Source organism: Rana temporaria, chromosome 5 (assembly GCF_905171775.1).
Source record: "Rana temporaria chromosome 5, aRanTem1.1, whole genome shotgun sequence".
NCBI classification, from domain to species: Eukaryota; Metazoa; Chordata; class Amphibia; order Anura; family Ranidae; genus Rana; species Rana temporaria.
In genome coordinates this window covers 239,959,369-239,983,188 of record NC_053493.1, presented here as the reverse complement: position 1 = coordinate 239,983,188, position 23,820 = coordinate 239,959,369, and the positions used below count along the sequence as shown (strand labels likewise).

The 23,820-nt window shown below is 45.8% G+C and overlaps 1 protein-coding gene across 1 annotated transcript in view; it reads right to left on the bottom strand.

Annotated features, from left to right (window-relative positions):
- Positions 1 to 22,497, bottom strand: part of EXOC2 (exocyst complex component 2) — a 308,760-nt gene extending 286,263 nt beyond the window's left edge. The window contains exon 1 of the mRNA XM_040353634.1: positions 22,211 to 22,497. Coding sequence (XP_040209568.1) covers positions 22,211 to 22,328 — 118 coding nt within the window. The 5' untranslated portion in view covers positions 22,329 to 22,497. The remainder of the gene's footprint in view (positions 1 to 22,210) is intronic.
- Positions 22,498 to 23,820: the final 1,323 nt, after the last annotated feature.

The window sequence follows — 23,820 nt, the reverse complement described above, 5'->3', positions numbered from 1 at the left end:
CACCATGTCACCGCACGGGGAAGAGGACTCCTCCCCAAATTTACATCAATTGTAATTAAGGAATATGTATAAAACATATAGGCACTTTGTGTATATTTTCCTAATAAAAAAAAAACGACCCAATGTTTTGGTTGATTAAAATATTAAAATAATTTTGTTCCTACAGAATTTTTGTTTGGTTTTTATTACACATATATATATATATATATAATAGAGTGTATTACATTCAAAGCGCTAAATAAAAATTACCTCAGTGTTATGATAAGTCGCTCCACAGGGGGGATACAGTTGCGGAAGTAGGTGTCCATCCTCTGCAATCTGTTGATCAACAATTCCAGCAACTCATCAAAGCTGTAAAGGAAAATGAAATTTAAAATTGGCAATGGAATGGTACTAGGGTTGCCACCTTTCCGGGATTCGCCAGAACAGTTCGGGTTTGGAATCATGTGTCCGGGTTTCAGACTGCCCGACACTCTGACAGATTTTTCTGACCAGAATATGGATTTCCGGCAGGGTTAATGGCTGCAGGGGATGAAAACTTACAACCCAGCAGCCACAGATATACCAGGATGAGATGTGCTATCTGCCAAGGGGTGAGTGAGCTCACCCTCCATCGCTGTCTGACAGAAGCACCCCCCCCCCCTTTCTCTATCCTGCCTCTTGGTGAGTACACTAGGATAAATCAGAGTTCTCACATTGGAGTCCTCTCCGTACATCAGAGATCTCGGTTTCCCCCTTAGATCATGGTTCACAGAGCATCCCTTATGTCTGAGTATCTTGAGGTCTCGCTTCAATCAGATTATGTTGGTTAACCCATACAGTGAAAGGGAAATCTGGGAGTTGATATGCAAAAGGGTGACTGTGATGTAAAGGGGGACTGTAATGTAAAGGGGGACTCTGTGCACTGTAATGTAAAGGGGGACTCTGTGCACTGTAATGTAAAGGGGGACTCTGTGCACTGTAATGTAAAGGGGGACTCTGTGCACTGTAATGTAAAGGGGGACTCTGTGCACTGTAATGTAAAGGGGGACTCTGTGCACTGTAATGTAAAGGGGGACTCTGTGCACTGTAATGTAAAGGGGGACTCTGTGCACTGTAATGTAAAGGGGGACTCTGTGCACTGTAATGTAAAGGGGGACTCTGTGCACTGTAATGTAAAGGGGGACTCTGTGCACTGTAATGTAAAGGGGGACTCTGTGCACTGTAATGTAAAGGGGGAACTTTGTGGACTCTAATGTAAAGGGGGAACTCTGTGGACTCTAATGTAAAGGGGGAACTCTGTGGACTCTAATGTAAAGGGGGAACTCTGTGGACTCTAATGTAAAGGGGGAACTCTGTGCACTGCAATGGAAAGGGGACTATTTTTATTATATTCATATGATTAGAAATGTAAAATACTAACAAAATATATGTATAGTTCATAGTATTAAAAAAAATAGTTGTGCACCGCAGAAGTGTACATGTTTGACTTGAAGAAAAGGTGGCAACCCAAATGGTACAATGTAAAAAATAAATGATTCCAGATCATTTTTTACTAACCTTTTTATGGACATTCTGGTGTAGTCCAGAAATTTGTCTTCATGGTCACGGAGGTCTTGGTACATCACCCAAAATTGCCCTCTTTCTTCCCGATCAGCAATGACGGGGTGTATCCAAAATCTGCGTTGCCTCTTCCTTTTTCTCTGCCTCTCGTTTATAAGATATTGGCTAGCAGTGGCTGCTGCCATTAACAAAGCCATCTCGTCATCACTCATTTTCACAATGGAGTCAGAAGCACAAGGATGACCCGGAAGAGGAATTATCACCCAGGAAGAGGAAAAAAAAACCTTTCACATAGCAACAAATGATGACAGAGGTGATCTATTTTACTATTGGTCAAAAAAAAAAAAAAAAAAACGCTGGACGTCGCTCTGCGCAAACGCGCGCAAACGCGCACAAACGCGCGCAAACGCGCACCAAAACGCGCGAAAAAAACGCGCGTAAAAACGCCTGTAACGCCTACGCCTAGGTGTGAATGCAGCCTAACACTGCACATCAACCTGAACACACCATCCCCACTGTGAAACATGGTGGTGGCAGCATCGTGTTGAGGGGATGCTTTTATTCAGCAGGGACAGGGAAGCTGGTCAGAGTTGATGGGAAGATGGATGGAACCAAATTCAGGGCAATCTAAGAAGAAAATCCGTTCGAGTCTTCAAAAGACCTGAGACTGGGGCAGAGGTTCACCTTCCAGCAGGACAATGATCCTAAACATACAGCCAGAGTTACAATGGAAGGGTTTAGATCAAAGCATATTCATGTGTTAGAATGGCCCAGTCGAAAGAGGTAAGAAGAGGCAATGGAGAGACATTTTAAAAATTATTATTATTTTTTTGTGTGCGATTGATATGATGGGATATGAACAGGAATGGTAGAGAGTAAAGCCGCGTACACACGATAAGTCCATCCGACGAGAACGGACCGACGGACCGTTGTCATAGGTTAACTGATGAAGCTGACTGATGGTCAGTCGCGCCTACACACCATCGGTTAAAAAAAACGATCGTGTCAGAACGCGGTGACGTAAAACACAACGATGTACTGAAAAAAACGAAGTTCAATGCTTCCAAGCATGCGTCAACTTCGTTCTGAGCATGCGTGGATTTTTAACCGATGGTTGTGCGTACTAACGATCGGTTTGGACCTATCGGTTAGCAATCCATCGGTTAAATTTTAAAGCAAGTTGTCTTTTTTTTTAACCGAAGGTTAAATAACCTATGGGGCCTACACATGATCGGTTTGGACCGATGAAAACGGTCCATCAGACCGTTATCCTCCCAGGTAACCGATCGTGTGTACGAGGCCTAAGAATAAGTTAGTGCGAATATAGTAGTTCTTTTTTTTACATAGAAGCTAATAGATATCAATCAAGGCTCTCTTTATTTTTATTACAAGACATAACAAGAAGGAACAAATATGTATAGTAATGAACCTTGTATAACTGTAAACATTTTGTATAAACTAATAAAAAGGAATTGAAAATAGAATGGCCCAGTCAAAGTCCAGACCTAAATCCAATTGAGAATCTGTGGCAAAACTTGAAAATGGCTGTTCTGAGATGCTCTCCATCCAACCTGACAGAACTTGAGCTATTTTGCAAAGAAGAATGGACATAAATGTCGCTCTCTAGATGTGCAAAGCTGGTAGAGACATATCCAAAAAGATTTGTAGCTGTAGAAAGGTGGTTCTACAAACTATTGACTCAGGGGGGCCGAATACAAATGCACGCCACACTTTTCACATATTTATTTGTAAAAAAAAAAAAAAATCGGTTTTTGGTAATATGACAAAATGTGGAAAAATTCAAGGCGTGTGAATACTTTTTCAAGGGACTGTATTTTAATGAAAGTTGCAGATTGAAAAACACTGAAAGTGACTTCTGGAATTCCTCTAAAATGTTAACGCTTATATAAGATGTTAGTGATTGGGTTTAAATATACTTTAACTTCTCAACACAGCCTAATTGGAAACAGAAATGCTAGATTTCTATGTAAGGGATGATGTAAGCTTCCAACTAACCAGGTAAATGTAAGGAAGAGCAGGTGGGGGATAAAATCTCCGAGATCAGCCTATGGCAGGGGTCTCCAAACTACGGCCCGCTGGGATGTCTTTTCCAGCCCGCAGCTTGATTTCTCACACACTGCAGGGACTGGTCTCTTTAAACTTTGTCGGGTTGCAAGACTTTCGCTCCATACACCACTCCCCCCGCGCACTATACAGAGCAAGTCCTGCAACCTGAAAAAGCCTGCCCCTCCCAGTGCCGTACTGTGCTATTGGTTGCTAGGGCCGCCTAGCAACCAATGAAGTACTTTGTCGGAGTCCTCCTGTTAGGACGTCTTTTACACAGGGTGCCCATGTAACAGCAGGACCACAGCTGGGAGGTGCAGCAGATATGCACTGAAGCTAGTGATTGCTTGATAGCTATTTCAGAGGCACATAGGGATTTCTGATGAGGAGGCAAATGTGTTAGGGGGGGTTCTGAGGGGAACATAAAAAAGGGGGAGGGGGCTCTGAAGGGTACATGGGGGACATAAATGTGCATGGGGGAGGCCTCAAATGTGAGTGAGGGGGACATAAATGTGCATGGGGACTTTGAGGGGGACAGCAATTTGTGTAAGGGGGCTGTGATGGGGACATAAATGTGCATGAGGGGAGACAAAAATATGCATGGGGGCTCTGAGGGGAACATCAATTTGTGTAAGGGGGCTGTGATGGGGGGCTCTGAGGGGAGACAAAAATATGCATGGGGGCTCTGAGGGGGACTCAAATGTGTGTGAAGGTACATAAATGTGTATGGGCGGCTCTGAGGGGGGCACAAATGTACATAGGGGTTGTAATGAGGACATAAAATGTGCATGGTTGGCTCTGAGGGCACATAAATGTGTGTGAGGGGGCTCTGAGGGAGGGAATAAATTATTCAGTCAAAAATAACAGATTTTTTTTCGGCCCGCAAATTTGTGTAAAATTTACAATGTGGCCCTTGAAGTGAAAAGTTTGGAGACCCCTGGCCTATGGTGTGTCTAGGCGAAGGGGATCCGCTACGAAGCACAAGTCATTCACCCTCATACATTTCATGGAATAATATGCGGCACCTGACCTACCATACTTTTATAGGACCCTGGAAAATCTGTTTAAGTAATAAAAACACACAGATAGGAGGTAAATGGCTTTGCTGAAATGTATCTTTAGCCGTGTTCTCACCGTCACCTGTATTTCGCGTTTAGTCATCTTTGTAGCTGAAAGATCACTTCGCTGGTAATAACCAAATTTTGGGATCGCCATCCCACGCTACCTTTAATACATAACTGATTAATGACCACATGAGCTAAAATTACACAAGGCGCGACAGGTTCATGTTACAAATATCCATGTCTTCCTGCAAAAGGATTTCAACAAGCTTTCACAAATGGGAAACTGACACTCTGTACCGTCATTACATGAATGCTTATGTCTGTAAAGCTTGTTATTACTACAGTTGTCAAATTACTTCTATTTCCCACTGCCTGATGAGCGATCATTGCATTAATTTGCTATGAAGACAAAGTATGTGTGTACTATAAAGTGCACAACTGTTACTATTCCAAGATTTTACTGGAACTGCTATTGGAAAGAGGTGAACAAGGCACATGTACAGGCAGCGGCAAGACTCGGAATACTATGAGCACCGTGTCAGTTCTTCATACTGATGGATTCAATAAGTGACATCTAGCCATCCCATACAGAGAAGTGAAAGTTTAGCTACTGAAATAAATCACTGAAATGATAATTATAGCCTGCAAAAAAAAAAAAAAAATTACTGGTTTCTTACTTTTTTTTCTTGGAAGAAAGCTGAAATATATCTATATAGTCCTAGCTCTCAGGTGACCATCAGAGCTACCCTTTCAAAAGTTATATTCACCCACCACTTTAAGACCTGGCTTTTTTTGTCACTTTTTGTTTAACTTTAAATCCGTATATTTTGCTAGAAAATTACTTATGACCCCCCCCCCCTTTTTTTAGCAGAGACCCTTGGGAATAAAATGGTCATCGTTGCAATTTTTTTATGTCACACGGTATTTGCACAGCGGTTTTTCAAACGCAAATGTTTGGGGAAAAAAATTATATATATATATATATATATATATATATATATATATATATATATATATATATACACACACACACACCCCAATATTTGTTGTAAAATTTAAAAGATGATGTTAAGTAAATAGATACTTAAGAGCCCATTCACACAGGTCCGACTTTGGATCCGACTTCAGGTCGCCTCAAGTCGCACTGCATGAAGAAATCAATGTAAGTGAATGGAGCTGTCTTAATGCACACTACTGCAGTCGCTCCGACTTGAAAAAGGTTCCTGTAGTACTTCAATCCGACTTGTACCCATTGATTTCAATAGAAGTCGCCTCCATGTCGGATCCCTGTTCACAGTGAGGCAACTTTACAGGAAGTCGCCCAGTGTGAACCTGTTCTAAGGCAAACACCTCCCTCCCACAGGGGAACTCCATGACAAATTTTAAATAAAAAAACGGCACGGGTTCCAAGGGGAACCCCCAACGCTGAAAAAACAGCGTGGGGGTGCCCCCAGATCCATACCCAGATCCATACCAGACCCTTATCCATGCACGCAGCCTGGCCTGTCAGGAAATGGGGTGGGGATGAGCAAACCCCCCCCCTCCTGAACTGTACCAGGCGGCATGCCCTCAACATGGGGGGGTAGGCCCCTGCTGGTAAAAGAGCTGGAAGAAGACATCGGAGGTGCCCAGCAGAAGGAAGAGAAGAACCGGAGAGCGGGAGAAAAGAGCAGAGAAGTTGGAAGATCCCCCCCAAAGTCGGAAGAAGGTCGGCCCCTGCTAGTAAAAGAGTTGGAAGAAGATAGCGGAGGTGCCTGGCAGAAAGAACCGGAGAAGTCGAAAGACCCCCCCCGAAGTCAGAAGAAGACCCCCGGAGCTGCCTAATAAATTACTTTAAAAACCTGTGTGTTTTTATTCTTGACACTTTTTACCCCCCAGGTGAATGGGTAGGGGTACGATGTACCCCATACTCATTCACATAGGGTGGGGGGCCGGGATCTGGGGGCCTCCTTATTAAAGGGGGCTCCCAGTTTCCGATAAGCCCCCCACCCGCAGACCCCGACAACCAACGGCCAGGGTTGTTGGGAAGAGGCCCTTGTCCCCGTCAACATGGGGACAAGGTGCTTTGGGATGGGGGGGCCGCAGGGCGCCCCCTGCCCCAAAGCACCCACCCCCCATGTTGAGGGCATGCCGCCCGGTACGGTTCAGGAGGGGTATCACTTGCCCCCACCCCCTTTCCTAACCGGCCAGGCTGCGTGCTCGGATAAGGCATAATGCATCTTTTCCTGATTCATGCTGTGCTTACTGTATGAATGAAAAACTGCTGTCCTGGAGAAAAAATAGCCATACAGTTTTGCTGGAATTCGCACAGAACAAATGTACATGCAGTTTTGCAGGTAAGAACGTCTTTTAAATAAATACATTCCTATGTATCTATACACCCCTTTTTTATGCTAACCAATAAATAATAGTTCTCAGTTCATCCAGCAATATCAGAACAGGTGGTTTTGTAGGACAGTGGAAAGATAGTGTTATGCCAGGGCTCGACAAATCCCGGGCGCCAGGTCGCCATGGCGACTAGAAATAGGGTCCTGGCGACTTGGCTTGGAAGGGGGGCAAAAAAGATGTGAGCTGGTGCCATCTGGTGGTGAGCCGTTGGGATTACAAGTTATTACCACCAGATGTGTAAGCTGGCGCCATCTGGTGGTGGCCGTTGGTATTACAAGTTAAACAGCAATTCTAATGTAATTTTTCACTATTTTCACTGCCATCTTCTTCCCTCTAATTAGAACCCCCAAACATTATATATATTTTTTATCCTAACACCCTGGAGAATAAAATTACGATCATTGCAATACTTTCTGTCATGCCGTATTTGCGCAGCGGTCTTAAAAGCGCACTTGTTTACCTATGCGGGCGCTGCTCACGTATGTGTTCGCTTCTGCGCGCACAACGTAAAGATAATAGTATATGCAGTCGCAGAGGAAATCGCAGGATGGAGTTATGCTCCCATCAACATGAATGACTGAACATAACTGATATACACCAATGATGGATGAATAAAACAGTGAACTAGTGCAAATGAATACAAATAGGTGACTGTATAATGCAAGTAAAATCACATCATATGAATGGTGGATGGAACCGCAAGATTGTCCAATTGTTACAAAGTGCAAATGCAATTTATTCAAAAGAAATTGCAAAGTGTCTCACACACCACATATGCACACCACAAATTACACCCCAAAACACATTCTGCTATTACTGAGTATGGCGATACCACATGTGTGAGACTTTTACACAGCTTTTTCACTGCTCAAAAATGCCACAGCCCAAAACTGCTGATAACAGCCTGTGTGTGCATGGACACAGGATAACATGATGGAGAGTTTATTGACTGTAGAAAAAAAAACGTCTACTGCCAAAAACAGCTGCTGTAAAAACGTCCAAAAACGTCCAGTGTGCATGAGGCCTAAAAGCCCAATTCCAGGCACAAGAAAAAAAAAAACACAACCTTTGCCCCTTAACCCTCCCACTCCCCACCACACACATGCTGCAAGGGTCTAGGGGTAGAGGGAGTAAACGTAAGTTACTTATTCCTCGCTCTGGCATGCTCCCTCTATCTGTACGGCTGGTCCACTGAATCCCCCTAACGCAGCCCATAAACTAGTCGTTTTTTTTTGTTCAACTGGCAAGGGCTAAATATTCATTTACGCCTAGGGCACCAATAAAAAGTACTTTTACTTACCTAAACCTTTCCTCACTATAAGACCAGCCACCCCAGCATCTTCTCTCCGACGACATCAAGAAGAACGCAGGACCCTGCATTGTACTCAAGGGACCACCCACAAGTGGAGTGCCCGCTGCGAGGGGTCTGGTAAGTAAAAGCCACTTTTTACTGGTAGGTACCCAACAAGCATTTAACCCTTGCAGTTCAAGCAGGTAGCAGAATAATTACACGGAGCTACTGGCAGCTCCCTCTAGTAGCTAACCTCCAAATTCCTACATTTTAAACAATACTAAAATCATAAAAGCACAAAACATGTAAAAATGTGAAAGACGCATTAAAAAAAATCACTGTGAACATTAATGCGCACATGTACTAACTAGAACTACACAAAACTTCCTCTAAAACTAAAGATAATATAGTCCTATGCCAAAGTCACCATGCCTGTACAATAAGATGTCATCACGGCACCACATGCAATAAATTATTGCTCCACTTTCCGGAATCACTGCATGTGCTGAACATATTTTTTCTTCTCCCGCTGTAGTGGAACCATTACAACAAGTGCTTAAAAATTTACCAATTCGAAAGATCAGTAAGACCTAAATGGTGACTGACAAATATACTGTATGCAAAATGTTATTATATCAATAATCAAGATAATAAATATTATTGATACAAGCCACACGCATATGGGCAATAAATTGAATATTAAAATTACTCAGCAATGTTAATGGGAATGTAAATAAAAATCAAGGCAACCCATTATGTCATTATATGGCAACAGGATTCAGCACACGGATCTCTCCAGCTTAACTTTGGTAGAACTTTAGTCCTGACAGGCGACACCTTCAAGCCTCTCAGTGTATTGTGCATCCTTCGATGAAGTTTTCAGGCCTACTCCCAAGGTACCAGCCTCTTGCATGGTCCTCTGCAGGACAGGTCCTCCCCCGGCTTCCTTCATCAAGTGGCCTCCTCTCGCAGGATGGACAGCGCAGGATCACCTCTTCAGAAAGCAGGCCCCAGTCTGACTACTGGGCCTACCAGGCGAAGCCGCGACCCCAGATCACTGTGGTCCCGGAGTCAGGATTCAGGACACACACCTCAGGCCAGGTGGGCCACGAGGTGCGAACAACGAACCCTGCACCAATGGCGTCTGCCCCTTAGGTACCCCTCCCCAGCATGCACAGCGGGGCGACCACTGATTCACTGCTGAGAGGAACACCCAATACACCCTGACATTGCTGCTGCCACCCTTGGCTTGAGGTGGTAATGACACCCCCAGGCGAACAATGGTGGAACTCTCAGCACAGCCATGGCTGGAACAGAGGATAAATTTGACATTAATCATACTAGTCTGAGCCAAATAACGGCTCAGACCCCCATTAAATTTACAGCAGCGCCTGTTCGACAGGAGCAGGCCGTTACATTGTGTACATTTTTTTGTGAGCGAGAAGGGTTACCACGTACCCCCTACTCATTCACATGGGGGACAGTATCAGTCCTGTTGTTAAAGAGGGCTTTCAGAGTCTGATAACCACCCCAGACCCCCGCAACCATGTTTTTTAACACTGTCCTCACCCCTTTGTTTACATTCACCTATCAGTTGGGTATATCTGGCTGACTGTTGAACGTGCCGACAGGGATGAGTCGCTGGTTGTTAGGATACCAGCAGATATCGGCTCTCTGACAACCAGTAGCCCTGAGCAGGATCTGTGGCAGCTTTGGTAGTAATACCGCTAATAAATGTTTCAACTTTTTTGTGAATTGACTTTAACCACTTTAGCTCCTGAAGACTTTACCCCTATATGACCAGGCCATTTTTCGCTATCTTGCACTGAGCTATTTTAACTGGTAATTGCGTGCTCATGCAATGCTGTACGCAAACAAAATTGTATCATTTTTTCCCACAAATAGGGTTTTGATGGTATTTATTTGATCACCACTGCGTTTTTTACTTTTTTGCGCTACAAATGAAAAAAGCATACATTTTGAAAAAAAATATATATATATATTTTTTTTAATGTTATAAAACATAACCAATATGTAAAACAATCTAATTTCTTGATACATTTATTCCAAAAAGTGTATTCTGCTATACTGTATGTCTGATAAAAAGACTGGTTTGCAAGAAAGTTATGACATCTACAAACTATGACATATTTACTGGAATTTTTATGCATTTTTTTTCCCTATATTAATGGCAATGATCAGCGATTTATAGCGAGGCAGTGGGCAATCTGACACTTTGTGGAAACTTGCTAACTGCCACTGACATCGCCATTGACACTAATACAGTGATCGGGGCTAATAATATACACTGACACTGTACTGACACTGGCTGAGAAGGGGTTAACATCCAGGGCAATCAAAAGGTTAAATGTGTGCCTAACTATGTTTACAGTGTGTACTGTGTGATGCTTTTGCAAAAAAACAAAAACTGCCACATCGCCACCGTCACAAAAGAACTGTGTTGTTTACATACACAAGCTCTCTCCTGTCACTCACTTTCAAACAATTCATTAAAGTGTTTTTTTTTTCAAAAACAATTGCGTTTGAAAAACCGCTGCGCAAATACGGTGTGACATAAAATATTACGACCACCATTTTATTCTCTAGGGTCTCTGCTAAAAAAAAAAATATCACGTTTGGGTGTTCCAAGTAATTTTTTACTTGTAAGCAACAAATGTCAGAAAAGGTTTGGTCTTTAAATGTTAAAACTTCCTTCTGAGTTTTTTCCTTTGATAAAAGAAGAAGAGATACTTTGTTTCCACTTATTTGCATATTGTATTAAAACTTGGCAGGCTGCCTGGATTTTATTTATTTAGCTTTGAGAACTCTCTGTCAAGCCCCATACACACTATCAGTTTTCCTGATGGTTTTCTCTTCAGGTTTACCAAAACCATCTAATATGAGGTCAAACCTTAAGTGTTTCAATTTGAATGCAATCAGGCAGGTCCTTGTACTACATGGTTTTGGTAAACCTGAAGAGAAAACCATCAGGAAAACTGATAGTGTGTATGGGGCTTTAGAGAGAGAGAATCATGACATGCTATTTTGAAGATCGGGAAGTGAAACAGATTGCGATTTTGATTTGTCAGAGCTCTACTTGAGAGGCATAACCAGAATCTTCAGGGCCCCCGAAGCAATACACATTCTTCATCCTGACAAATCCCCTGCAGCAGCCAGCAGGGGGGGCAGGGGAGCACACAGGAATGGGGGGCAGCAGGAGCGTCATGTGGGGGAGCTGATGCCCTCCATTTCCCCCATGCAGCCGCTGAATGTCTGTGGGAGGGAGAGGAGGAGAAGCGGGCATTCCGTAGCTACATGGAGGGATTGGTTCCTCTACATGCCGCTTCCCCTGCCACCCAGGCATACAGGGGGTCCGCATGGGCCCCCTGGAGCATGGGGCTGGGTTGCAGTGGCGACCCCTGTACTTATGGCCCTGCCACACTCCCTTGTTTAACCATTTCAATACTGGGTACTTTCACCCCTTTCCTGCCCAGGTCACACTTTGGATGACAATTGCGCGGCCATGCAACACTCCACCCAAATGAAATATTTATAATTGTTTTGAGACAGATAGAGCTTTCTTTTGGTGGTATTTAATCACCACACGTTTTTTTCTTAAGTCTCTGGTATAAAATTGAGCAAATTAGTAATTTTCTTCTTCACTGACATGCACTGATGAGGCTGCACTGATGGGCCCTGTTTGGCACTGATGGAGCTGCACTGACGATTAGTGCCCCAATTATCAGTGTAAACAACATACTGATAGCCTTGTTGGTTATCAGCTTTCCTTTCCTCACAGAGAAACAACATGTGAGGAAAGGACCGGCGATAACCGGTGTTCTGTCAAATTAGCCAACTCATCAGAAACTACAACCACATCACTTCTGATTTCTTTAACAGCTTGTCGACCAGCGCACGGCTATATACGTCGGCAGCACGGCATGGACAGGCAGAAGGACGTATATATACGTCCCCTATAAGAGCGATGCATTGTGAACGCGCGCGCCCGCCGCGAGCTCGACCTCGGGTCCCGCGGACTCGATCGCCGCAATTGTCTTACGGTAAGGAAGAACGGGGAGATGCTGATGTAAAGTATCTCCCCGCTCTGCCTGGTGACAATGACAGTGATCACCGCTTCCTGTAATCGGAAGCGGTGATCACTGTCTTGTCACGTCTAGCCCATCCCCCCTACAGTAAGAATCACTCACTAGGGCACACTTAACCCCTACAGCGCCACGTAGTGGTTAACCCCTTCACTGCCAGTGACATTTTCACAGTAATCAATGCATTTTTATAGCACTGATCGCTGTAAAAATGACAATGGTCCCAAAAATGTGTCAAAAGTGTCCGCCATAATGTTGCAATCATGATAAAAAATTAAAAAAACGCTGATCGCCGCCATTACTAGTAAAAAAAAAAAAATATATAATAAAAATGCCATAAAACCATCCCCTATTTTGTAGAAGCTATAACTTTTGCGCAATTGTCAGTTAACCATTTCCATACCAGGCACTTATGCACCTTCCTGCCCAAGACAATTTTCAGCTTTCAGCGCTGTCGCACTTTGAATGACAATTGCGCGGTCATGCTACACTTTACCCAAACAATTATTTTATAATTTTGTTCCCACAAATAGAGCTTTCTTTTGGTGGCATTTGATCACCTCTGCGATTTTTATTTTTTGCGCAACAACTAAAAAAAGACCGAAAATGTCGAAAAAAATAAGTTTTATTTTTTTCTGTTAATTATTTTTGTAAATGAGTACGTTTTCTTCTTCAATTACGGGCACTGATATGGCGGCACTGATAGGCACCGATGAGGCGGCACTGGTATGCAGCACTGATGGGCACTCAGGTGGCACTGATGGGAACTCATAGGCGGCACTGATGGGTACTTATCAGTGCCCATCTGTGCCACCCATAATGGATGGGCACTGAGGGGTGGCACTGGACACTGAGGGGTGGCACTGATGGCATTGCTGGGCATCACTTGTTTATCCCATATTGTGCCCATGTTGCCAGTAATTTTTTATTGTTTTTTGTTGTTGCCACCTTCCCTGGTGGCTTCCCTGGTGGTTCAGTGTGGGCATCCGAGGGGGGGCTGCGCTGATAAACAATCAGCGCGAACCCCCCGTGTCAGGAGAGCCGCCGATCAGCTCTCCTCTACCTCGCGTCTAGTAGATGCGAGTGAGGAAGAGACGATCAACGGCTCTTCCTGTTTACATCGTGATCAGCCATGATTGGGCACGGCTGATCACGTGGTAAAGAGCCTCCGCCGGAGGCTCTTTACAGAGATCGGAGATGCAGGGTGTCAGACTGACACCCGCATCAACGATCACCGCGCTGCGTGCCCCCACGGTCGAGCACCGGCATGTTATCCTGCTGGACGTCAATAGACGTCCAGTCAGGATAACTGAACCACTTCCCAGACGTCAATATACTATTGACCGGGCGGGAAGTAGTTAAAGCGACGCAGTGCCGAATCGCAAAAAGTGGCCTGGTCATTTGGCTGCATAATGGTCTGGTGCTAAAGTGTGTTGCAAAGGATATATAGATATATTTTTTTTAATAACAAACATGTTATACTTACCTCCACTGTGCAGCTCGTTTTGCACAGAGTGGCACCGAACCTGGTCTTCTGGCTGTCCTGGCTCCTCCCTGCAAGAACTAACCCCCTTCATGGGAGCTCTTTCCCATGGGGGTTAGTTCTTGCGGGCGCGCTCCCATGATACGGCCGGCAGCTATAGCCGCTCACTGTATCACTTGGCCCCGCGTAATTGGATGTGATTGACAGCAGCACGAGCCAATGGCTGCGCTGCTATCAATCCATCCACTCTAGCCAATCAATGGCCATACTGAGCGAAGAAGAGGGCGTCAGGTAAGTAAAACGGGGGGGGGGGGGGGCGTAACTGTCAGATGTTTTTTCACCTTAATGCATAGGATTCATTAAGGTGAAAAAACATGAACCTTTACAACCCCTTTAACTACTTCCCACCCAGCCACTGCACATATACGGCCGGGTGGGTGCTCTCTCCTTCTAAATGGACGTTCAGGAACGTCCCTCAGAAGGAGGGGGATCGCCCACGCGATCCCGATGCACTCGTGTCACCCGGAAACGGCGCATCATAGATCGGCAGGAGAGCTCTGTGATTGGCCCTCCTGATCACATGACGACCGTGTCCAATCACAGCCGTCATGCGATGTAAACAATGAGCGGGTTGCTAGGTGATCGGCTCTCCTCACACAGAAGTCGTCGGTGAGGAGAGGAGGGTGGATCGCTGCAGTTGGCTGGAGATCAGTGAGTATGAGCTGTTTTTTTACAGCTTTTTAGGCTGCATTCACACCTGAGCGTAGGATGTTTTTATTTTAGCCAATAGGAAAAATTATCATCTTTTCATCACTTGTTGCTATGTTGGTAGATTTTTTTTTACCGTCTGCCTGGGTGAAATGTTCTATTGATTAAAGCGACAAAACACCCTTAGCAAGCGCTAGTCGCTTGAATCAAGCGTTTCCATTACTTTCTATGGGAAATAGAAACGCTCAAAAACACCCAAACTGCCCGATTCGCGAAACAAAAGGTTTGAGGTTTGAGGAAGCTTCAGGCTTTCGGCGTCAGGCGTTTTGGAGTGGAGATGTGAACCATCTCCATAGGGAAGAATGTATTTTTTCCCCTCTAGCGTTTTTGAGCGTCGCGCTTCAGGCGACAAAACGCTCAGGTGTGAATGCAGCCTTACTCACTGATCACGAGTCTAGTGTCCCACAGTAAACACACATATGTCCCCAAAACACACATATGTCCCCACATAGTAAAAACACCTGTCCCCCACATATGTAACAGTAAAATCACATGTCCCAATGATCATTTGCACACATATGTCCGTGATTTCCTGCGCACACCTGTACATGATCGTTTGTGTACATATGTCCATGACCAGACAAACCAATTATTATACACTTAACAGATTTTTTTACCAAACACATGTAGTAGAATACATTTTGGCTTAAATTTATGACAAAATTTGATTTTATTGGATTTTTTTTTAAATAGAAAGACAAAAATATTTTTTTTTTCAAAAATTCTGCTCTTTTTTCGCTTATATCGCAAAAAAAGAAAAAACGGAGTAGTGAATAAATACCACCAAAAGAAAGCTATCCTGCATTGTCACCCCGTCATGCACGGTCTCAATTTCCATCCTCAAATATAGGGATAATAAGCAGCCAAGGCATTCTGCACCCCGCAGCCAAGCATATAAAGACCTCTTGTACACCTGCAGCAGCGGGGTGAAGAATGCCTTGGCCGCATACGATTGGTGGTCCGCAGTGATAACTTCCTGGTGGGATAGTTAAGGTGGGTTTGGACAAATACACTTGCGCTTATCCCTTCTCTTGAAAAACCCACCCTAAAAAATGCCATTGATTAATCACATAAAGTGGGGGCAACAACCTATAGATCGTGGACAGGTGACTGGTACAGTGAGGAAAATAAGTATTTGAACACCCTGCTATTTTGCAAGTTCTCCCACTTGGAAATCATGGAGGGGTCTGAAATTGTCATCGTAGGTGCATGTCCACTGTGAGAGACATAATAAAAAAAAAAAAATTCCAGAAATCACAATTTATGATTTTTTAACTATTTATTTGTATGATACAGCTGCAAATAAGTATTTGAACACCTGTCTATCAGCTAGAATTCTGACCCTCAAAGACCTGTTAGTCTGCCTTTAAAATGTCCACCTCCACTCCATTTATTATCCTAAATTAGATGCACCTGTTTGAGGTCATTAGCTGCATAAAGACACCTGTCCACCCCATACAATCAGTAAGAATCCAACTACTAACATGGCCAAGACCAAAGAGCTGTCCAAAGACACTAGAGACAAAATTGTACACCTCCACAAGGCTGGAAAGGGCTACGGGGAAATTGCCAAGCAGCTTGGTGAAAAAAGGTCCACTGTTGGAGCAATCATTAGAAAATGGAAGAAGCTAAACATGACTGTCAATCTCCCTCGGACTGGGGCTCCATGCAAAATCTCACCTCGTGGGGTCTCAATGATCCTAAGAAAGGTGAGAAATCAGCCCAGGACTACACGGGAGGAGCTGGTCAATGACCTGAAAAGAGCTGGGACCACCGTTTCCAAGGTTACTGTTGGTAATACACTAAGACGTCATGGTTTGAAATCATGCATGGCACGGAAGGTTCCCCTGCTTAAACCAGCACATGTCAAGGCCCGTCTTAAGTTTGCCAATGACCATTTGGATGATCCAGAGGAGTCATGGGAGAAAGTCATGTGGTCAGATGAGACCAAAATAGAACTTTTTGGTCATAATTCCACTAACCGTGTTTGGAGGAAGAAGAATGATGAGTACCATCCCAAGAACACCATCCCTACTGTGAAGCATGGGGGTGGTAGCATCATGCTTTGGGGGTGTTTTTCTGCACATGGGACAGGGCGACTGCACTGTATTAAGGAGAGGATGACCGGGGCCATGTATTGCGAGATTTTGGGCAACAACCTCCTTCCCTCAGTTAGAGCTTTGAAGATGGGTCGAGGCTGGGTCTTCCAACATGACAATGACCTGAAGCACACAGCCAGGATAACCAAGGAGTGGCTCTGTAAGAAGCATATCAAGGTTCTGGGGTGGCCTAGCCAGTCTCCAGACCTAAACCCAATAGAGAATCTTTGGAGGGAGCTCAAACTCCGTGTTTCTCAGCGACAGCCCAGAAACCTGACTGATCTAGAGAAGATCTGTGTGGAGGAGTGGGCCAAAATCCCTCCTCCAGTGTGTGCAAACCTGGTGAAAAACTACAAGAAACATTTGACCTCTGTAATTGCAAACAAAGGCTACTGTACCAAATATTAACATTGATTTTCTCAGGTGTTCAAATACTTATTTGCAGCTGTATCATAAAAATAAATAGTTCAAAAAATCATACATTGTGATTTCTGGATTTTTTTTTTTTTGATTATGTCTCTCACAGTGGACATCAGGCCCGGACTGGCCATAGGGCACACCGGGCATATGCCCGGTCGGCCGCAGCTGCCAGGGCCACGTGTCAATTTCGGGTCTGACTGACTTCATGGGCAGCTGCTAGAGCCGGCCCTGCTCATCCGCTGCCGGCCTCTCTTCGGCCGGCTCCGCGGGGAGGGCCGCATCCATGTTCTTCTGGCCGGGGTCCCCAGTCCCCCCCCGCCAGAAGCCAAAGCATCTAGGCTGCTCCGTGGGTGGGGGCCGCTCAGCCGGCATCAACACGGCCAGCTCCGCGGCCGTCGGACTGATTATTCAGCTCAAGGGGGGCGGAAATGAAGGGGTCAGGTGACCATGAAGGGGGAGGAGCTGCCTGGAGGAATCCCCTTCTGCCTGTCGCAAAGGTGTATCTGCAGCCACTGGCACCAGGGCCTAGAGAAGATTGCTAAAAAGTAAGTAACGCCAGCCAGCCTGCCTGTTTGAATTATGGTTTACACCTGCATTTACACAGCATGATAAGAGCATGCTTTGGTCTGGTCAGTGGTCTCTTTTACACAGTAAAAAAGAGTGATGCTGAACTCAGGTAGTTTAGCATCACTCTTTACTGTGTAAAAGAGACCACTAACCAGACCAAAGCATGCTCGTATCATGCTGTGTAAATGCAGGTGTAAACCATTGTGTGAGAGGGACATTTCTTGGGCCCAAAAGGTGCATTTAAAGTGTATGTATGATTTTTTTTTTTGTGTGTGTGTTTGTAATTGTGGTATGTTTAGTACTGGTTGGCTGGGTAAGTGCAGGCAGTGTTAACAAAAAATCATATATACACTTTAAATGCATGACACCTTTTGGATTGTTTTAGACCCCTTTCACACTGAGGCGCTTTGCAGGCGCTATAACGCTAAAAATAGTGCCTGTAAAGCGCCCTGATAGAGCCACTTTTTTTACCCCAGTGTGAAAGCCCCTAGGGCTTTCACACTGGAGTGGTGCGCTGGCAGGATGTTAAAAAATGTCCTGCAAGCAGCATCTTTGGAGCAAAATGAATGGACAGTACGGCCATACCGTGGCACTTTGCAGATGGATTTAACCCTTTTTTGGCTGCTAGCAGGGGGTTAAAAGCGGCCCGCTAGCGGCCGAATACTTCCGCAAAAATTACGGTAAAGCGCCGCTAAAAATAGCGGAGCTTTACCGTCACCGCCCCCGTGTGAAAGGGGCCTTATATATAGATTTGGGTAATATATTTTTAATGTGCCCTAAAATGAACTATTAACTGTTAACGACACTCCACAATCGGTTTACAAAACGCAGCACAGTTTGCCGAATCGAATCGCATGGGTGTGAACACCCATGTAATCTGATTCTGGTGTGGACAATAAAGGGTCCTGCACCAGTGTGGTTTGAATGCAGTACGATTTGAGCCATACAAATCCATGGCTCAAATCGCACCCCAGAGACACCACATGTAATTCGCATAGGAATGTTGAGCGATTCCTGTGCGAATTACATGTGGTGTCTCACACCACAGTAGTGTGAACCCGAGCTGAGGCCTTAAAGCCAGCTGCAGCATTCCCCTTGGCAGGAGTGAGCTCAGGTGTGTTTGGATCCTAGTCTGAACTATCCTGAGCTTTTTAGCCAGCAGCCGCACATATACACTCCTCTTGTATATGTACAGCTGCAGACCATGAAATGTCCTCGCTGCTTACAATTGGAAGCACACTGTAATAGGAGGGGGCCGGGGGTAGGGGGGGTTTGATTTAATAACAAACATGTCATGCTTTCCTGATCTGTGTACCGTATTTATCGCGGTATAACGCGCTCCCGCGTATACCGCGCACCCCTAAAGTTGCCCCCAATCCTGTGGAAAAAAAGTTTTTTTAGTACTTACAGTTTTGGTGTCTTGCGCGGCGTCCATCGGCGGCCTCGTCGGGTCTGGCGTTCGTCTGCGGCTTCGGGTGTCCTCTTCGTCGGTTCCGGCGTCCTTCTGCGGCTTCGGGTGTCCTCTTCGTCGGGTCCGGCGTCCTTCTGCGGCGTCCTCCCCGCGCCTAGTTTTGAATACTGCACCGACATATACAGAGCGCAGTACACTCGTGTATTGTCGGCAATGCTCGGCTACCCGCGCTGACGTCCTGTACGTCCAGGACGTGAGCGCGGAAGGAGCCAAGACTGCCCTACTATACCCGAGTGTACTGCGCTCGGTATATGTCGGCGCAGTATTCAAAACTCGGCTCGGGAAAGCGGGTATCAGCGTATACCGCGCACCCACAATTTTGCCCTGATTTTCAGGGCAAAAAAGTGCGCGGTATACGCCGATAAATACGGTATATATAAAAAAAAAAATGGGCTGCTCAGCCTAAAATGCCCGGGCCTATTATTTGTCCCAGTCCGGGCCTGGTGGACATGCACCTACGATAACAATTTCAGACCCCTCCATGATTTCCAAGTGGGAGAACTTGCAAAATAGCAGGGTGTTCAAATACTTATTTTCATCACTGTAGATCTCTGGTCTAGGCATTCTGACAGAGTACAATACAGAGGGACAACTTGTTACGTTGTAGTAGGGAGCAAGAACCGTATAAGCCGCTGCCTCCTCTGCAGTGCTGGCTCCTCTCCCATGTGGAATGATGGCTAGCCATCTCCAGAGTGGTGCCAAAAGCAGGAAAAAGGAGATCTTCAGGTCAGTGTGAAGCAATACACTGGGCATAATAGTATAGGGCCGCTTTCACACTGATGTGCTGCGGTTTACCCACACCGCGGGTGAAGTGCAGTGTACATGCACTTAGCCATAGACTTCAATTATATCCTCGCTGTTTTACCACCCCAAAACGTTACGTGTGAACGAGCCCTAAGGGTGTTGCTGTCAAATGCAACTAAGGGCTCATTCACAAGTGCAGCAGCCACTGCTGCTCCTCTGAAAAGCGATCTGAGTGTGTGTTGAGTAAGGATGAGCTCTGGCGTGTTCGCATAGAACACGTGCAGAGCCCGCCAGGAAGTGAGCACGGCGCTGCGCTAATAACAGCCAGGGAGACATTTCACGATCCCTGCAGCCGAGCATCGGGACAATGTCTCCCTGGCTGTGATTAGCACAGCGCCGTGCTCACTTCCTGGCGGGCTCTGCACGTGTTCTATGCAAACACGCCGGAGCTCATCCTTAGCGTTGACAGGAGGCGATCTGTTGCTTCCTCACCACTCGATCTAAACCCATGATTTCCCTCCAACGCACACGATTGCAAAACGGTAGTACGGAAATTCAAGATTTAAATCAGGTGTGAGGAGGAGACGCTGTGCTTGGTGATCTTTGACTTCTCCCATGTTGTTTAGGTAGATCTCCACTAAGGATGGGCTCAGGTGTCTTCGCAACTCCAGGAAGATGACACTCTGCAGCGCTAATCACAGGTAGCGAGACGTTTCCCGATTTGTGCAGCCGCAGATCGGGAGATGTCTCCCTGCCTGTGATTAGCGCTGCGGAGTGTCAGCTTCCTGGCAGGCACAGACACGTGGAGTTGCGAACACGCCTGAGCTCATCCTTAATCTACACCTCTTTAGGGTTGCCCACCCCTGACATAAAGCCTCCATGTAGACAGAAAGTGGCTGCAGAATAAGGATGAGCTCCAGCGTGTTCGCATGGTACACGTGCAGAGCCCGCCAGGAAATCTGCACGGCGCTGCGCTAATCACAGCCAGGGAGACATTTCCCGATGCTCGGCTGCAGAGATCGGGAAATGTCTGCCTGGCTGTGATTAGCGCAGCGCCGTGCAGACTTCCTGGCGGGCTCTGCACGTGTACCATGCGAACACGCTGGAGCTCATCCTTACGGCAGAAGATCAGCAATGCTGAGAATAAAAAGATGTTAAAGCGGTGTTCCACCCAAAAATATAACTTTTTGGAACCCTCCCCCTCTGGTGTCACATTTGCCACCTTTCAGGGGAGAGGGGGGGAGCAGATACCTGTCTAATACAGCTATTTGCCCCCATTTCCTGGCACCACCTCAGTGATCTTTGCCACTTCCGGCACCTACTCTGTACCCCCGCTGTCTTCTGGGAGGAACACGGTGGGGACAAAGTAAAGACGCGCAGCGCGACTCGCACATGCGCAGTAGGGAAACGGGAAGTAAAGCCGCAACGCTTTATTTCCTGATTCCCTCCCCGAGGATGGCAGTGGGGGCAGCCGAGAGATTGCTCGGCTTCGGCTGCCGACATCGCAGGCACCCTGGATAGGTAAGTGTCCATGTATTAAAAGCTGCAGCTGGCTTTTAATATATATTTTTTTAGTGGGACATCCGCTTTAAAGAGGAGCAGCTGACTTTTAATATTAGGACACTTACCTGTCCTGGCGTCCAGCGCCGTCCGCAGCAGAGGACGAGCGATCGCTCGTCACTCTGCTGCCCCCCCTGCCATCCTTGGTGAGGGAACCAGGAAGTGAAGCGCTCCGGCTTCACTGCCCGGTTTCCTACGGCGCATGCGCGAGTGGCGCTACGCCTGCCGATTGGCTCCCGCTGTGTACTGGGAGCCGAGTGTTCCCAGAACACAATGTGGGGGGGGGGGGGTGACGTCATGCCCGCAGTCTGCCCGAGACTGTGTGGTCGGAAGTGGGTGCAAATACCTGTCCTTAGACAGGTATCTGCACCCCCTCCCCCCTGAAAGGTGTCAAATGTGACACCGGAGGGGGGAGGGTTCCGATCAGCGGGAGTTCCACTTTAGGGTGGAGCTCCACTTTAAGGAAACACACATGGTGGCTGTTGTTGATACAAAGTGCTTTAGTAATAAATGTCATTGACTGAAGTTTGAGATGTTGGCTAGCCCTGCCCTGGTGAAAATATATAGTATATACCATAGAAAGGTCTCCTACAGGATATATCAGAGAGGACAGCCACCTTGTCAATGCTGATGATGAGGACATTACCTATGAGATCGGAGGGGCCGGTGCCCAGGTTCTCTCCTCTGATGGTCACTTTAGTCCATGAAGTCCCCTCTTTAGGGGAGATCCCTGTCACCAGCGGAGGTTGCCTCACCCGGGACATGACTTCTCCTTCACACTGAGCTCCGGATTGTTTACAAACACGGCAGGCTGCCCAGATAACTAGGAAGAGAGATGGATCACAATATACATTGAATCAACCAAAACATTGGAGCCACCACGACCACCACCGCGCATGTGCAGGGAGAGATCTCGCGTCACCAGGAACTGTGGCTGTCACGGTACTTCCTTGATACGGACTGCGCATGTGCCGTAGACATCCGAAAGTGCTGGGAGAGGAAGGGCGGGGGAGGAGAGGAGCGAGGAGTAGTTGGAGGATGTGTAGAATGATTTCGTCATTCACAGCTTATTACTGTACTCACAAAATTAGAAACTCCTATTGTTTTCTACAAACCTAACCACTAAGATCCCACATAAACACTTTAAGGATCATTTAGAAGTGATTTTCAAACTGCAATATAAAAATTAAAATAAATTGGTCTGCCTGGAGCTTTTTCCTATAATGTGCAAGTATGCTTGGTATATTCACACACTGGGGGAATTAAAGTCTCCTACCTACACCATTATATATATTATTATACAGGATGTATATAGCGCCAACAGTTTACACAGCGCTTTACAGTACGAGTTCTAAACAGAAGGAATAGAAAGGCCCTACTGACAGAGCTTACAATCTAATGAGGCAGGAAAGGTGCGTGAGTGCACAGCATTAACACTGGCACCTCCTGACCCAAGTAAGGTGACCAGATTTTTAAAATGATATCCTGGGACATTTTTTTTTTATTGGCAAATGGTAAACTTTTTTATAAGCATATTTCCCCGAATGACATATGCAGTGTACGTGGTATGTGCTTATGTAGTGATTGTATGATATACGTTATTTCTCACATTTTAAAAAAATATATAAAAGATAAAAAAAGATACTTCTTAGAATTTTTTGAGCTATGACTACCAAATGTTATGAAGATAAGAGAAGAGGGAAAAAAGAGTGCAGAGTTCAGGATTGCACTACACAAAGAATGCAGGGCTAAGTAGCGCTCAGGAGTGCACTACATAAAGAATGCAGGGCTAAGTAGCGCTCAGGAGCACGCTACATAAAGAATGCAGGGCTAAGTAGCGCTCAGGAGCCCGCTACATAAAGAATGCAGGGCTTAGTAGCGCCCAGGAGTGCACTACATAAAGAATGCAGGGCTAAGTAGCGCTCAGGAGCACGCTACATAAAGAATGCAGGGCTAAGTAACGCTCAGGAGTGCACTACATAAAGAATGCAAGGCTAAGTAGCGCTCAGGAGCACGCTACATAAAGAATGCAGGGCTAAGTAGCGCTCAGGAGTGCACTACATAAAGAATGCAGGGCTAAATAGCACTCAGGAGCACGCTACATAAAGAATGCAGGGCTAAGTAGCGCTCAGGAGTGCACTACATAAAGAATGCAGGGCTAAATAGCACTCAGGAGCACGCTACATAAAGAATGCAGGGCTAAGTAGCGCTCAGGAGCACGCTACATAAAGAATGCAGGGCTAAGTAGCACTCAGG